Source organism: Micromys minutus (assembly GCF_963924665.1).
Source record: "Micromys minutus genome assembly, chromosome: 25".
NCBI classification, from domain to species: domain Eukaryota; kingdom Metazoa; phylum Chordata; class Mammalia; order Rodentia; family Muridae; genus Micromys; species Micromys minutus.
The window spans coordinates 1,570,341-1,585,404 of NC_137960.1; the positions used below are offsets into that span (position 1 = coordinate 1,570,341).

General features: G+C 52.6%; 2 protein-coding genes across 3 annotated transcripts; both read right to left on the reverse strand.

The window, feature by feature from the left end:
- Window positions 1-1,314: 1,314 nt before the first annotated feature.
- Window positions 1,315-11,105, reverse strand: PPP1R18 (protein phosphatase 1 regulatory subunit 18). 2 transcript variants are annotated; one of them, XM_080938049.1, is made up of 4 exons: window positions 10,737-11,105; window positions 8,170-9,761; window positions 3,103-3,310; window positions 1,315-2,064 (listed from the first exon to the last, which is right to left on the reverse strand). In XM_080938049.1, exons 2-4 carry the CDS (start codon window positions 9,754-9,756, stop codon window positions 2,045-2,047), a joined length of 1,815 nt encoding a protein of 604 aa, XP_080794175.1. In that variant the 5' UTR covers window positions 9,757-9,761; window positions 10,737-11,105; the 3' UTR covers window positions 1,315-2,044. The 2 variants fall into 2 exon arrangements, with proteins under 2 accessions (XP_080794175.1, XP_080794174.1); XM_080938048.1 differs by lacking the exon at window positions 10,737-11,105 and having other exon boundaries at window positions 8,170-10,260.
- A 540-nt stretch (window positions 11,106-11,645) lies between these two features.
- On the reverse strand, window positions 11,646-14,863 carry NRM (nurim). The gene is made up of 4 exons (XM_080938087.1): window positions 14,727-14,863; window positions 13,346-13,542; window positions 12,730-12,906; window positions 11,646-12,423 (listed from the first exon to the last, which is right to left on the reverse strand). The coding sequence occupies exons 1-4, from the start codon at window positions 14,857-14,859 to the stop codon at window positions 12,142-12,144; spliced, it is 789 nt and encodes a 262-aa protein (XP_080794213.1). The 5' UTR covers window positions 14,860-14,863; the 3' UTR covers window positions 11,646-12,141.
- Window positions 14,864-15,064: the final 201 nt, after the last annotated feature.

The following is a 15,064-nucleotide window of genomic DNA, read 5'->3' on the forward strand; positions in this document are numbered from 1 at the left end:
GACCCAGGTGATATTAATTGTCGTTAAATAGCTATGAACATTAAGGATTTTGTAGGTCTAGTATCTCATACAGAAGGGCAGTTTGTATTTTTGTCTATTTGATGTAATCTTGTTGTATAGAGGGTGTGTGGATTGAGAGTTGAATATATAAACCTGTATGAAAAGCTATCGGGTGGTAGAGTTGTGTTTGTGTTGAGTTTTGGGGTAAAGAACACCCGGGATGGAGGTGGAAGGCAGGCAGAGGAAGACCACCAAGGGAAGGGAGTTTTGAGGACAGGGTTGGGCTATGAGGGCGGCTCAGACCGAGCAACAGAGGTTCCCACGGCTCCGTATCAGGGTCAAGCCTGAGGAGTGAGACCTCAGGGCCGATAAAGAAATAAACTAATTTATATTTTTTTAATATTTACTGCAACAGTCTGGTACCCTGGATTGGGAGTTAGAGGGTTGTGAACCATTATGTGTGTGCTGGGAGTGAAATCTGGGCCTCAGCAAGAACAAGTAACTCTTAAACTGCTGAGCCATCTCTTCAGCCCCTGTCCTGTCTTTTTAAAAGACTTCCTTTTTAAGCTGGATGTGGTGGTGTAAATTTTTAATTTCTGCCCTCAGGAAACATGGGCAGAAAGATCTGTGAGTCCCAAGCCACCCTGTTCTACTTGTAAGCTGCAAGCTATCCAGGTCTACACATTAAGACATACTCTCACCAATAAACAAACAAACAAATAAATATTGGTGGTAGGGTGATGAAAAGCTGGAAGTGGGCAAAACATAATTAGGGAAGGGGCTAGAGAGATGGCTCAGCGGTTAAGAGCACTGGTACTCTTCTGGAAGAGGCAAGTTTGATTCCCAGCACCCAGAGGAAAACTCACAAGCATCTGTACTTGTGTTCGAGGGGGTCTGATGCCTTTTTTAAACCCTCCAGAGACACCAGGAACTAGGGTGGTGCATAGACATACATACAGGGAAAATACTCATAAAATGAAAATAATGGAGAATTTTAAAAGAAAGGCTCTAGAGATGGACGGCTCCATGGTCAAGAGCACTGAGTTCCAGTTCTTCCACAGGTCCTGAGCTCAATTCCCAGCAACCACATGGAGGCTCCCAACCATCTATCTGTAATGGGATCTGATGCCCTCTTCTGGTGTCTAAAGATAGCTACAGTGTACTCACATACATGAAATAAACAAAATCTTTTTTAAAAAGAAACAAAAGAAAGAAAATCTTTCTTAAAAAGAAACAAAGAAAGAAAGGCAGCAAGAGAGTTGAAAAGAGCTCCATTTTATTACGGAAAGTTACAAAAATGAAACAAATCTGGCGGCTGACAAAGGAGCAATAGGGAGAAGCAAAGCACCTCCTTAGCGCCCCCACACTGCAATTCAATTCAATATGAACCACGTGGAGGAACAGAATTAAATAACTTTCATAGGGTTCAGGGTTAGGATCCCCAGGCTTCCCTCTTGGGGGGGGGGTAAACCGAGGCACAGTAATACTGAGCAAAGTTGAAGAAGGCTACACACCTTCCCAAGTAACTCTCAAGGAAGGAAAGAGAAGGTGGAGGGTCCCCACAGGGGCTCCATGGGTAGACATGGCTTGTAAACCTGGGACTTTGCAGGTGGGACTCGGAGCTAGTGGGTATGTAAACCAGGCTGTGATCAAGAGAGAAGGAAGCTGTAAACAAAGGGGTAGTGACCTAGAAAAGGGGTGTTTGTGGATGGAGCGGGATCCCTGGGTGTGGCTCAGCATTAAGGAAGGCTTGTGGGGCTGGAGGTGCTCCAACTCAATTCCAGATAAAGTCTGAGTTCCAGCCCAGGACTTGATGCTTACTCTTAGCTCAAAGATGCTCCACCCACGGGGAACCTTGGGTTAGGGGTAAATTTAGGCTACTGGCTCTGCCCCAGAAAGGGGATGGGAAAAGCGAGTAGGAATATGCTTGTTACGCTTCCCTGCCAGGCAGGCTCATTGCCAGGTCTGTCGGCTCTGAATCATCCAGACTCCAGAATCTTCAGGTACGGGAAGGATCGAGGTATGTGCCCAAACTGGAAGATGGTCACCGCCGGCAGGACTCATCTGCAGGAAAAGAGGTGATCAAGCCAGAGAAGTGGAGAGGCTCCAGCCTCCCCATGCGTCCCGGAACTGAAGAAAGGCTGGTATAAAAAAAAGGCTTTGTGTGGACTGGAAAGATGGCTCAGCTGTCAAGAGCACTGACTGCTTTTCCAGAGGTCCTGAGTTCAATTCCCAGCAACCACATGGTAGCTCACAACCATCTGGGATCTGGTGCCCTCTACTGGTGCATTTGAGGACAGTAACAGTCTACTCATAAAATAAATAAATCTTTAAAAATGAAGAGAAGTCTTTGTAAGGTGTTGGATGTGGGCCTGTCACAGCGATCTGGATTCTGTGCTAGGCATCTGGCTTAATTTCGCAATCATCTCAGCAAAGGAGAAGTAATTTAATACCCAGCTAGGTCCTTGGTGCTTTACAAAAGCTATTTAAGTCTTCCAACAACTTCAGGAAGTACTTACTATTATCAATTTTTTTGTTGGAATTAAGGCAGGGCACATAACGTTTTGCTTGTTCGTTTTAGAGGGGGTATCGGTCTGTATGGTCCAGGATGCCGGGAACTCACTGTGTAGACCAGTCTGATCTACCTCCGATTAGCCACAGGATTACAGGCACGAGTCACCATTCTCAGCTCAGTGCAGCTATCTTACCCCGAGGCCCAGGACACAATGGTTAACTTTATTTTAAAGAGTGATCAATGAAGGCTGGAGATACCGATCGGCAGGAGGGCACTAGCCTAGCAGGCTCGCAGCCTTGGAGCGGATCCCAGAGTGCGGGCATGCACACCCCACATAAGGAAAATGGAAACCGAGCTCGGATTAGTTCAGGATCACACCTAAACAACAGACAAGCTTGAATTCAAACTCCAGGCTAGATTCGAGATCTGGATAACGAGCAAGTTCTGATTTTGAAATCTGGAGACTCCATGTGTACTTGGCTTTCAGGAATCAGCAGATGGAGCAAATTGGGCCAAGCCCGTTCAAAGTACCACCACGCCACGGACACCAGGGGGCGCTCTCCGCCAACCTCGCTGCAGCCACTTACCCACAATTAAGGCCTTGGTGCGAAGCCCTCCCTGGAGCCCTGGCTGCAGAAGCAACTCTTCCTCTTCCTCCTCCTCGTCATCGTCAGGCTGGGTTGCTAAGGGGGCAATGGGGGCCTCAGGCTCCGGGCCTAGATCCTCCAGTATGGAGCTCTCCGAAGGGTATTGGTACGTGGTCTCCAGGGCTGTCTCACTAAAGGAGATCTTGAGCTGAGAGGAGGAAGAGAGGGAAGAGGAGACAAGTTCATTACTAGAGGACCCCAGGGAGGGCTGAGAGCAGAGGCAAGTGGCGAGGGGCTGACCTGAGGTACCCCGCAGACCTCCCCTTCCACCTATTCGGGGCTTCCGCTTTCCCTTACATCTTGATTCTTCCTTCTAATGGCATCATTCAAGACAGCACTTAGAGGCTGGAAAGATGGCTCAGTGTTTACCAGCACTCGCTGCTCTTGCAGAGGAGCTAGGTTCAGTTCCCAGCACTCACAACCATCTGTAACTGTGGTTCCGGGAAACACGACCTGACGCCCTCTGCAGGCTCCAGGCACACGTACAGTGTGCACGTGTACAGGTTGGTGAGACACTGGCTCAGGGGTGAGAGAGATCGCAGCCAGGCCTCTCTGGAACTTCTGACCCCCACAGGGTGTTATGTCAGGTGTCTTTCCACACCCCACCCCATTCATGCAAAAATCAAACAGACAAACAAAAACCCAACCAAACAAAAAACAAAACAAACAAAAAACCCACCCCAAAAAGCTAGGTGTGGTGCCTCACAGTAGCAATTTCAGCATTCAAGAGATGAGGCAGGAGGATTATACCAAGTTCCAGGCCAGCCTTCCATGTATATCAAATTCTGTCTAAATAAAAAAGGGGGTGAGGAGTTGGAGAGATGGCTCAGGGGTTAGGAGCACCGGCTGCTCTGCCAGAGGACCTGGGTTCAGTTCTCAGCATCCACGTGGCAGCTCACAACTGTCTGTAACGGCAGTTCCAGAGGCTCAGGCACCCTCACGGAGACACACACGCAAGGAGAACACCGATGCATGTGAAATAAAAGAAATTAAGAGCTGACATTCAGATGGAGTCAGGTGACCAATCTGAGGCCAGCCTGATCTCCATAGAGACTCTGTCTTTAAGGCAGAACCAGGGTCTCTGGTCTTCACTGCTAGTCCTTCATTGCTGTGCGGAAGATGTATTTAAAACCAACAAAACAGCCTGGAGCAAGATGGGCATCCAGACAACAGAAAGATCTAGATGAGCCACAAGGGATGTTCAACATACAGAAAGTCCATGGACTATGCAACTGGTGAACTGACAAGGAAAGAGCAAAGTTCAGGCAAACACTGGGTAGAGATATGGAGAGGAGGACATAGGGTACCCACAAAAACAGAGAGAGCTAGAAATCCATCCCCCAACAGGCTGTCTTCAGCGTCCTTCCCCTTTGCCCTCCTAAGGCGCTCTGGGACACAGTGAGATTAACTCTGCAATCCTAAGGGTTTAGGAAGACAAAGAGAGGGGGATTCGGATGATCTGTCCAGGACATCTGTGGCCCAGTGTCCCAGAGCCCCCATGTGATCTACAGCATGGTTTCGAGGGGCTGAATGGGGGGGCAACTTGGTTCCTAAGGAAAAAGGTACCCAAGCCTGTCACTCCTTAGGTCCCAATTTTGCAGTAGTTGCAGCTGCTTCTGCTCATCCTCCTCTTCTAACTCCTCTTTCCCCTTCTCCTCCGCCTCCTTTTTCTAACAGTGTTTCTCTTTGTGTAGCCCTAGCTTCCTGGATCTGGCTGGGTAGACCAGGCTGGCCTCTGCCTCCTGAATGCTAAGATTAAAGGCACACACCATTACCAGCACCCGACATTCTGCAACGGGTCATTTCATCTTGCTTTGAACAAAATCCAAGGCCTAAGCAAATGCAACAGGGTGATTTGCTTCTGCCTCCAGAGCATCCTGTTCAGAAGCTGCCACTTCTGAACACATCTGCATCCTGCTCTATGATATTTTTCTATCTATAGGGCATTAGATCCCATTACAGATGGTTGTGAGCCACCATGTGGTTGCTGGGAATTGAGCTCAGGACCTGTGGAATAGCAGTCAGTGCCCTTACCCACTGAGCCATCTCTCCAGCCCTGTCCTGATCTTTGTACATGCACCCTCGTACCAATATTTCCATAATCACTCACCCACTTCTAATCCACTACAGAGGACACCGCCCCCCAATATCTTGGAGGAGTCTGTAGTAAGATCTCTTCATACAAAATGCCAGTGTGCTAAAGTCCCTTATATAAAATGGATGGCACTGCATAGGACTTACACAGGTCCTCCTCCCATGTACCTTCAGGCTTATTATTATTATTATTATTATTGGCGTTTTGCCTGTGCATAAATGCACCATGTACATGCAGTACCTAAGAGGGCCAGAAGAGGGCATCAGATACCCTGAAACTGGGGTGAAGGGTTATATAGGTGCTGGGACCTAAACCCAGGTTCCCTGCAAGGACAGCAAGTGCTCTTAAAGACTGTGCCATGTCTCTCTAGTTCTACGTTTTATCTCTAAGACTAGAGCTGACTAAGCAGACTAGGCTGGCTTTGAACTTGACATCCATAGATGGAATTTCAAGTCTAAGCCACCAGCCTGAAGGGTCTTGAATACTTTTGGCCTGTGCTTGTTTGAAATCAAGAATAACCGTTGGTGCAGAAGGCCGAGTGTACCAACTATCCATACACACAGTTGCCACACTTCATAAGATAAGGGTCTGTCTGAACATCAGCGAAGATCTCAACTGGGAACCGAGGCTACAGAAAATGCTGATGGTTCAAACCGCAGTATCTGGAAAGGGGCCCTTACTGGTTCTGTTGACAGATTAAGCCAAATTTTCAGCTCATCCTTTCTTCTTACTATCATCTGACCTGTGAAGGAATTCATCTTATCCACTCCATCGACTTCAGTGTCTAGGTCTCTGTTCCCACTCCCCCCCCCCCCCCCCCCCCCCGCGGCACAGCGGCACAGCTTGGCTTCTGACTGAGCTTCTTAGGAATGCATAACCAGAATTGGGGGGGCAGAGAGGGAAGTGACTCACTAGATCCTCTCATCAGCTATATAAGGTCACCAGGGGGCCGGGGAAGGAGGGGCAGGTCTCCAGCCAGAGAGGATGCTGGGGGAGAACACCAGCTACAGCCCCTCCCAGCCTCAGGACTGGGATGGCTTCTCTCATGATGGCTGGCATAGGTTTGAAAGACGTAGCCAGAAAAGGAACTGTTTAGGAAAAGTGAGAGATAGAGGTAATGATTGGGATGGATATGCCAAAGCAAGGCACAGTGACCCTTGCTGAGGCAGTACAGACTGAGAGGTGAGGGTGAGGAAGATGGTCGGGTCTAGGGAACTGTTCGGCCTCCTCCCCACCCCCACCTCAGTGTAGCCGCTTCCTGATTCTCTCACCACATCCTGAGCACAGTTCTTTCGGGGCCTGGGCCCTGTGTTCCCACTCAGTGCCACCAACCTTCCGGGCCCCCACCCCAGGCTTCCTGTTTGGAAGGTCTGCTTCCGCCCCTCCTACTGGATGACCTAGGTACAGTCACCAGCACAGGTTCCGCTCTGCACTAGGCTCCCTGGCTTCCCCCCAGATGGTTCCTAGGTTTGAGCCACAAAGCCTTGTGCCTCCCTCTCTGCTCATTCCCCAAAGTCACAAGCCAGCCTCAGTAGGAAGTGACTTTTCTGAACACCTCACCCTAAGAGAATTTCCTGTCCTCAGTCCTTTCCATCCGCCCAGTCCTGAGAAGAGAGAACCAATAGTAGCCGGGGCAGAGTCGGGAACAAAAGTCAGGTTCAAGACTAGATAATGAAACGGATACTTTGTACATGAATTTAAAACAAAAGATGAGCTGGCAACAAAAAGACTGGGGGAACCAAATGACTCCCTGGCTTAGCCCTGATCTTCGGTCCTCTTGGTTGCCTATTGATACTGAACACACACACACACACACATTTACATGAAAGAAGGGTAAGGTTTGCCAGGCCTTGGGAAGACATGTGCTGGGTGGAGAACCTTCTGGTCTGAGGCATCTGATTGTAGCACTCTCTGCTCAGAGATTTTTTTCACTCAGGAAGACTATTGGTGCATGTTAGGAAGGCGTTGGGCCAGAGCCAGAGGGAATAGTTACCCTGTCCAGTGCTTCCTTGCATGTCTGAATTTCAGTCTAACCTCTGACCCTCTGTTGGCCTCAGCCCCACCCCTGCCCCCAACTCTCAGTGCTTGGACCAGTCAGCAGCTCGCAGCCCAGTGCAAATGAACTTCTCTTTCTCTCTCTCTCTTTTTTTTACCCCAGGGGAGGGAGAGGCCAGGGTAGCAGGAACAGAGGGGAAAAACCGAGGCTGAGCCAGTTCTGTAGGGGGAGGGGAAACCCAGGGAGGAAAGAGGGGGGAAGGGACTGGTATATTTTGGAAGAGAAGGCTTTTCTTGTCCCCAGAGAGAAGGAAGCACTGTCTACCATTTGCCCAGTTGGGGGGAGGGGTAGGCAACCCTGAGGTCACCCACTTCAAATGGCCTCTTCTTGTGGGGAGTGGGGGCTGACTTGGGGTCTAAACTCTTCCCACTTCAACCAGCTCTGTTCCATCACCCCACCGCACCTCCGCCTCTGTTCTAGGATGTCCTCTTTAGTTCTGACCCCTCTTTCTTGGGGCTGAGACCTTCATTCCAACTTCCCTGAACTTCTCCTTCTGCATTCTCTGTACCCCCCCCCCCCCCGGTTATTTTCACTGTGCCTTCACGGGTGGCTATCTCTTCTATCTTACCAGAAGGGTTTAACTGGGTCAAAAACCCAAAAGAAAAAAAGGGGGGGGGTGGGAGAGCGAGTAAAGAAAGTGCTATGGTGAACACACCCCAACACAACAGTTGAGTGCAGGACAGAATCCTTGGGCTCCACAATGAGTGGCAAAGGAAGGTTACCGGGAGAAAGGGTGTGTGCAGGAGGAGGAAGAGAGTTGGCAGGAATAAAAAGAAGAGGCGCACGCATATAAAAAAGCCATCCAGTCAGAACTAGAAAGAGACTTCTACCCAGTCAAACATGGGAGCTCTTTTACCTGTTTGTGATGTCTTTCAGGGGACCCCTTGACAAGGCAGCTACGGCTGAGACGGAGGTAGCCCCCCAGCACCAAGATCTCCTCTGCAGTTGGGTACCGCTTCTTCCCAGATCCAGTCCCTGCAGCATCAGGTGCTGCAGGATTGACTGGAGGGGCTGGGCTGGCAGGGGGCACGCACCTCCGTGGGTTGACAGTGAAGGTGTGTCCACTGCGGCGGGGGGCCCCTACCCCCGGTCCTGGTTTCACCCCATAGAACAGACGGCTCATGAGGGGATCCCCAGAGGGTTGGGGGGCAGTTGGGGCCGAGGGTAGGGGAGACAGAGGGGCTGGTGTTGGGGGCTGGGGTTCTGCCGCTTCCTCTTCCTGCTGTCTGGAGCCTTCCGTCCCAGAGTGCTCTGGTGGGAGGGGGGAGGGCCCAGAGCAGAGGTTCTGCTGGGCTCTCAGAGGCCTGCTCTGAGCCCCCGCCTCCTCTTTCTCAGCCTCCCCTTCAGCCTCCACACCAGAAGGTCCCCGGTGCTTCTCTGAAGATGCTGGAGGATCTGGCTTCTGAGTTTGCGTCTCTGTGTCCCAAGGTGTCCGTTCTCGAGCCTTCCCAGAGTTTAGGGTCCATTTCCAGCCTTCAGAAGGCCTCTGCTCAGCAGTCTCCACTTCTCTAGAGGTGGTGTCTTGAACCTTCGTCACCGGAGACTGATCTGGGACAATCCCTGAACGCAGTTTCTCTTCCTCTCTCCCACACTCCTCCAAGCAGTCTTTTCTCTCTTCGCTTGACTTCAGCGTCCACTCTGTGGCCTCCAGCTGTATCAAGCTCTGTTTCTGGGGTTCTCTTGAGTCAAGATTCCATTTATTGGCCTCTGTCAGGCTGGCCTTCTGGTCGCCAGACTCTCCAGGACTCAGTCTGCTTTCCAATACTTCTTTTCTCTTGGGACTGTGATCCCCAGACCCTGCTAATCTCAGACTCTCCTCTGGAGTTTCCCCAGGACTCAGCCTCCACTTCTGAGTCTCTGCTGGTTTGGAACTCAGGTCTCTGGCCTCTGCTGGGCTCAGCCTCCAGTCTTGAGTCTCCAAAGACCTCGAACTTGACTCTTGGGCTCCCCCTATCACTAGCCTCCTATCTCTGGCCTCTCTGGGACTTAGCCTCTCTTCTCTTGACTCTCTTCCCTTAGGACTCTGATCTCTTAAATTACCAGGACTTGATCTCCGTTCTAGAGCCTCCAGAGGCCCAGCTTTCCTATCACCAAGCACCTCGTTTCGCTGCTGCTGCTGCTGCTGCTGCTGCTGCTGCTGCTGCTGCTGCTGCCGCTGTCGCTCCTGTTGGATGAATCGGTTCTGATGTACTGGCCCAATAGCCTCCAAAAGGACAGCAGATTCATCTGGGTCTGGAGGTCCGGCCTCTGCATTTCCAGGCACAGGGCTCCCCTCTCCAGGAGGCAGGCCCAACTTGGCTCTGCGTCGTTCCAGGATTCCTCGCTTCCAGGCTGGCATCTGGGACAAGCGATCCCGTTCTGCTTTCTCACGGCCACGAACCGCTGCCTCCTCCTGCCTCCGCCGAGCTAGCAACTGTAGCTTCCAATCTGGGATAGCGGTCATGGTCGCTAGAAGTGAAGGAGAGAGTATTGGGGGACAGGAAGAGGAAGGGTAAACTTCAGAGAATCCCGGAGAATGAGAATGGGGGTGGGGGAGGAAGTGATCCGGGAAGGGACAGGACAGAGAGGGACAGTGGAGTTAAGAATGAAGACAGAGGAAGGCTGTGAGAGGAGGGAGAGCAAAAGAGTCAGGAACTGAAAAAGTGAAGAGAAAAGCCGGGTGCCAAGTTGGGGGTGGGGATAATGGAAGAGGAAGAGTCGAGATTCCGGGCAGGGGCAGAACCAGACTGGGGTTTGTGGGCACCAGACCGTCCCTAAGATCTGAAAAAGGGAGGCAAGGAAGAGCAGGAGAGCGCGAGAAGCCGGAGGAGCAGGGGCTTCAGTCGAGACTGTCTCCCCGGTGCCTAGGGGAGATAAATGGGAAGAACGGGAAGCAGCAGGCGAGGGGCGAGGAGGTAGGACGGGATGTGAGAAGGTGAGGATAGATGTGGAGAGCAGAGGTCCAAGGGAGAAGGGGAGACCGGGAAACCGGCAAGGGCGCCGGCGCCTCTGCGCGCGGGCCCCCCCGCAGGTCCGGGCTGCCTTCCCGGCGGCGCTCGGCCCCGCCCCTCAGTCCGGCCCCCACCCCACTGCCTATCCCGCCCCCGAGGCGGGTCAGGGGAAATACCCTCCTCGGGACTTTTGGTACCAGAGCAAGTGTGCAGCCTATATGCATTCCCAGAACCCTGGCGTCCACTCGCGTCCAGTCCCTACAATCACGCCAGTCTCCCCACCAGATACACCCCAGAACACGGGCGCGACGAGGACTCGCATCATGCCTCTGCTGTCCCCCAACAGGGGACCGAACTCTCAGGGGACCTTGATGCAGTGGGCAGTGCACCCGAGGGAACTGAATGGACAATCTGCACAAAGAGGAGGCACTCCAGGGGAGATCTGGAGCCAGGAGGCACTTCCCTTAAAGTGGGAGCCCCACAGTCAACTTACACGCCTCGGGGTCCCTAGGAGGAGGTGCAGTGGAGTCAGGCGTCTGGAGAGAGGAAGAGGAGGAGAGACGCGAAGGGAGATCCGGAGGGAGGGAGGGAAACAGAGGAGGAGGGAAGAGGGAGCCTAGGAGGTGGGACTGAGACGCAGACAGGGGGCCAGGCGGGGGCGACGACCGCTTTGTCTACGGACAATGGGGCGAGGGAAGGGGGCGCAGGGAGGAGCCCGGCGAAGGGCGGGGCTTCGCTGCCCTCCTTCCCGCGTGGGACTCTGGTGGGACTTCTCTCCTGCCGTGGCAATCCCCTCGCTCTTCGTTGTCTGTCTCCGGAGACCTTCACCCACTTCCTTCCTTGCAGCCCTGGAGAAGCAGGGTGTCCAGACCCACTGCTCCAGCTGGCCGACCCGGGGCGGCGGCCCGTGACTCAGGCCCCCTAAGGGACATGGGGAGGAAGCGGCAGCTGCTTGGAGTCGGACCCGCCCTTCCCATCTCTCGCCGCTCCTCCCCACGCTTTTTCTTTCCCTGGCCAGTCTTTGTTACTGTGGCAGAGAAGGCGGCTGCCAGGCCCTAGGGTCTGAGGCAAATGGCTTTGGGAGTTCGCTCCCCTCCCAGAGAATTATTCTGTCTCCCACGGGTTCCCTGATCTATACTTGGAGAAACTGTAATATTTGGAGGGGAACAGGACTGGACGACTGAGATATGGGGCGGGTCCATGGGGTGTGGCCCCAGCCCAGCGATCTCCGTACTAGAGTGCTTGGCTATTGCCACAAAAACTTGGTCTCATCTTGCTTCCCACAATTGGTCCTCCGTCTTGAGAGTCATGGACAACTGGATATCATATGTATAAATTTTTATTTTATTTTTTCTGCAGCGCCTATCTGTTGGGAGAGCAGGGGGCCCTGAGTCAACCCGAGTTAAAAATGGAAGACATCGCTATAGGAGATGTACCACGGAGCTGTAGGGCAGGACCTGAGGAGGTGGAGAAACTAAGGCAGGAGTGGGGAGGAACTACAGCCGCTGTATAAAAGAGCCACTATCTACAAACTTTCAGATAGGCCCCGACATAGCTCCTTGAAGTGGAAACATGGAAGGAAATCCCTGAGGTGCAGAGCCAATAACTGTTCCAGGAGTGTGTGTGCTCAAGGCTGACCCTGTGTGTGTGGAGGCCATGCTCTAAGAAAAAAGGAGCCTCGTGAGTTTTGCAACATTCTTGGTTGTTGAGAAGCAGAGGCGGAAGACCAGTGGTGGAAGCTCTGAATCTAGTTCAGGACTCTGGAGCTGAGTTCTCAAGGAGAAAAGTCAGCTCCTTTAGAGCATGACTTCCAACCTCTGGTCTGAAGCGAATGCTGCCTGGACCCTAAGGGATTTGATTCTGAGGTGGGAGGAAGCACAGGGCTCAGAACTAGCTCCTCACTCTGTTTCCCCATCCTGGGGTCTAGAGAGGAGCTGGAGTTTTCTTTGTAGTTGAGACCGAAGGTATCGGAGATCTTGCTGGTCAAGCCCGTGAGCCAAGCCCAGGTAGAGGGTGAAGAGAAGAGCCAGGAGGAGGCGATCTGTGCCCAAGGTAGGAACCACCCATAGCACTGTCAGCAGTTCCACACACACTGGATGTCGAAGGTGAGAAAAGAGTCTTAGAGCCCGAGGAGACTTCAGAGACAGGGGCTCGCCCAGTCCGAGCACATGGTAGTAAACCTAGAAGACAGAACATCATGGAAATCAAAGTCAAACCCTCTTTCTGAGTTGCCTTTGTCCTCTTCCTATCTGGCACCGCCGCTGTATTAGAAATCGGACCCTTCTGAGACTCCACCCCAACACAGGTCTCTCTGGTCCAGAAGTCATCTCAAGCCCAGGCAATCTACAGTTACTAGCCTTTGGAAAGCAAGCTGAAGGAAAATGATCATAAAAGAAGGCAAGGGACTACAAAGCTAAGAGAAGTCAAGAGTATGGGAAGGAGAGACTATCAGACATAGGTCTCAGGTCCGGGTATGGGATTCTCACCTGTTTGAGGCCCATCAGTTCAGCATAGTCAAAGACCAGAAGGATGCTGAAGATGAGGAGCCAGGAAACAACGTGGAGCACAAAGCAGAGGAGAGGCACCCAGGTGGCCCACGGCTCAGCCCGAGCCTCCCACAACACCGGGCCTCTGGGTGTAGTCTCCCAGTACCGCATCACCAACTGGGGAAAGATGAAAGGCTGGGCATACCAGTGGTTTCCTTGCCCCATAATAGCCTATGACTCTTTCGGCCAGGTAGCAACAGTAAATCTTTACCACGTGGAGGGTTCTGAGTGGGGTCCCAAGGACATGAAGATGACCCATCCCTCTACAGGATTTTTACAGTCTGCATGGGATGGGGGCTGGTGGAGAATCACCAAACTAGCCTATGCCAAACATCCAAGAAGACCAACTGGAAGACAAACCGGAGGTTGTGATAAGAACTGGGGAGGAATTCAGATCTGAAGCCATAAAACAGGAACAATGTTGCAAGGGTGAGACTCTAAGTGTGCTGGGGAATGTGGAATAGATACACCTTTCCTGATTAGAGGGGGGTATATGCCCAGGAGGAGTGGAGAGGCTGAGCTCTGTCCTCCAGTCTCCCTTGGCCAGGCCTCATACCTGCAAGGCCAGGGCGGTGCACGCCACATAAAGCGACCTCTGAAGGACGCCAAAGTACCGGGATGTCCACGCCTTCACTGCCTCTGTCGCCATGAGGCTGTGCTGTACCACAAACAGTAGCAGAAGACACAGATCCCAAGCCAAGGAGGCAAGAATACTTCGGTCCTGCAGGGCAGCCACCCACCCGTGGCGGGCATCTGAGGGAGTTGGGAAGGGAAAGGACAAAAGGCCAGTTAAGATGGCTAGGACATTCCCCCTACCCACATCTTTTGGAGCCCTATGCCACACCCCGGGTGCTTTCAAGATCCTGTAAAGGCCATGCCCAGTTTACTCTCCTTTTCCTTCAATCTTCCATCTTCCCTAGGTCTCCTCCTGGGATAGAAGGCTCTTAGGAGAATGCAGGTAGGGTTACTCTTAAAACCAAGGTGGGAGGGCTGGGGAGATGACTCAGTCCATGTAGTTCTATAAGCCTGAGGATCTCAGTTCTACAAAAGCCCCAGCAACCCTACAAAAAGCCCAGCATGATGGGTGTGTTCCTGTAATCTTAGTGCTGGAAAGGCAAGGACAGAAAGAATCTCCCAGAGAGGCTTGGTGGTTAACAACACCTGCTGTGAGGGTGCAGCTTGGTCCTCAACATCCACATGGAAGCTCACAACCATCTAGAACCCCAGTTCCAGGGAACCTATCTAACCTCATTGGTATGCCTCAAGTCTCCATGAAAAACTATGGCCCAAGAATATGTGGGAGGCAGAGGCGTGTGGGCCTCTGAGTTCCAAGCCAGCTGGGGATACATAGTAAGACCCCCGTCTAAAAAAAGAAGGTGGTTGGCTCCAGAGAATAGACACTCAAGGTTGTCTGCACTTGCACACAGGAGTGCAAGCAAACATTCCATATATATTCACACACACACACACACACAATCAAGCAAGGAGGCTGGGAAAATCATCTTTGGTGTGGTTTTTCTTACTTGCTTTTGTTTTTCCGAGAGAGGGTCTCTCTACATACATTGCCCCCGCTCAGATCAGGCCTTGAAATCAGTAGATAGACCTTCAATCCAGAGATCCAGTTACCTCTGCCCCTCCAAAAGTAGGTGTGAGCTACCACAGCTTGCTGTCCGCGGTTTTCTAGCGTCCCCTGTTTACCTTTCTCTGCTTCTCCCTACAAAATCCTACCCCCACCCCCGCCCATACTCTGTCAGTCTTCGCTCCCAGCTTTCAGCACAGGACTAATCTTGGAGTTTCTGATTTATCCTCGGCTCCCTTCCCAGCGGCGCCTCCCAGCTTTGGCGGTTTCCCTGTCATTTGTTTCCACGCCCCGCCCTCGTCACGCTGCTCCGGCTCCTCCTCTCCGCTTCAGCTCGCCCTGGATCCCTGCGGCTCACCCGGACCGCCAGACTCCGGGTCCCTTCCAAGCAGCGGCCTCAGGGAGGTGAAGCGCACGAACTCCACTCCGGTGCCAAAGGCCAGGATGAAGGAGGCGAGGGCCGCGGGAACCAGCAGCAGCGCGGGGGCCATGGCGAGCCGCGCGGGGCCTGCGGAGGAGGCGGGCTCAGGGTTCCCGCGACTGCTGGCCCTGCCCAGGTCCCGCCCCCGTGGGGGTGCTGGCTGTAGGGCGGGGACAGCGAGCGGCGCGTCACAGAGTGGAGCTTGGAATCCCAGGGAGCGGGTCTGCAGCTACCCGTGGGTCGAATCTCTGTTCTCGAGGAAAAGTGAGGACAGA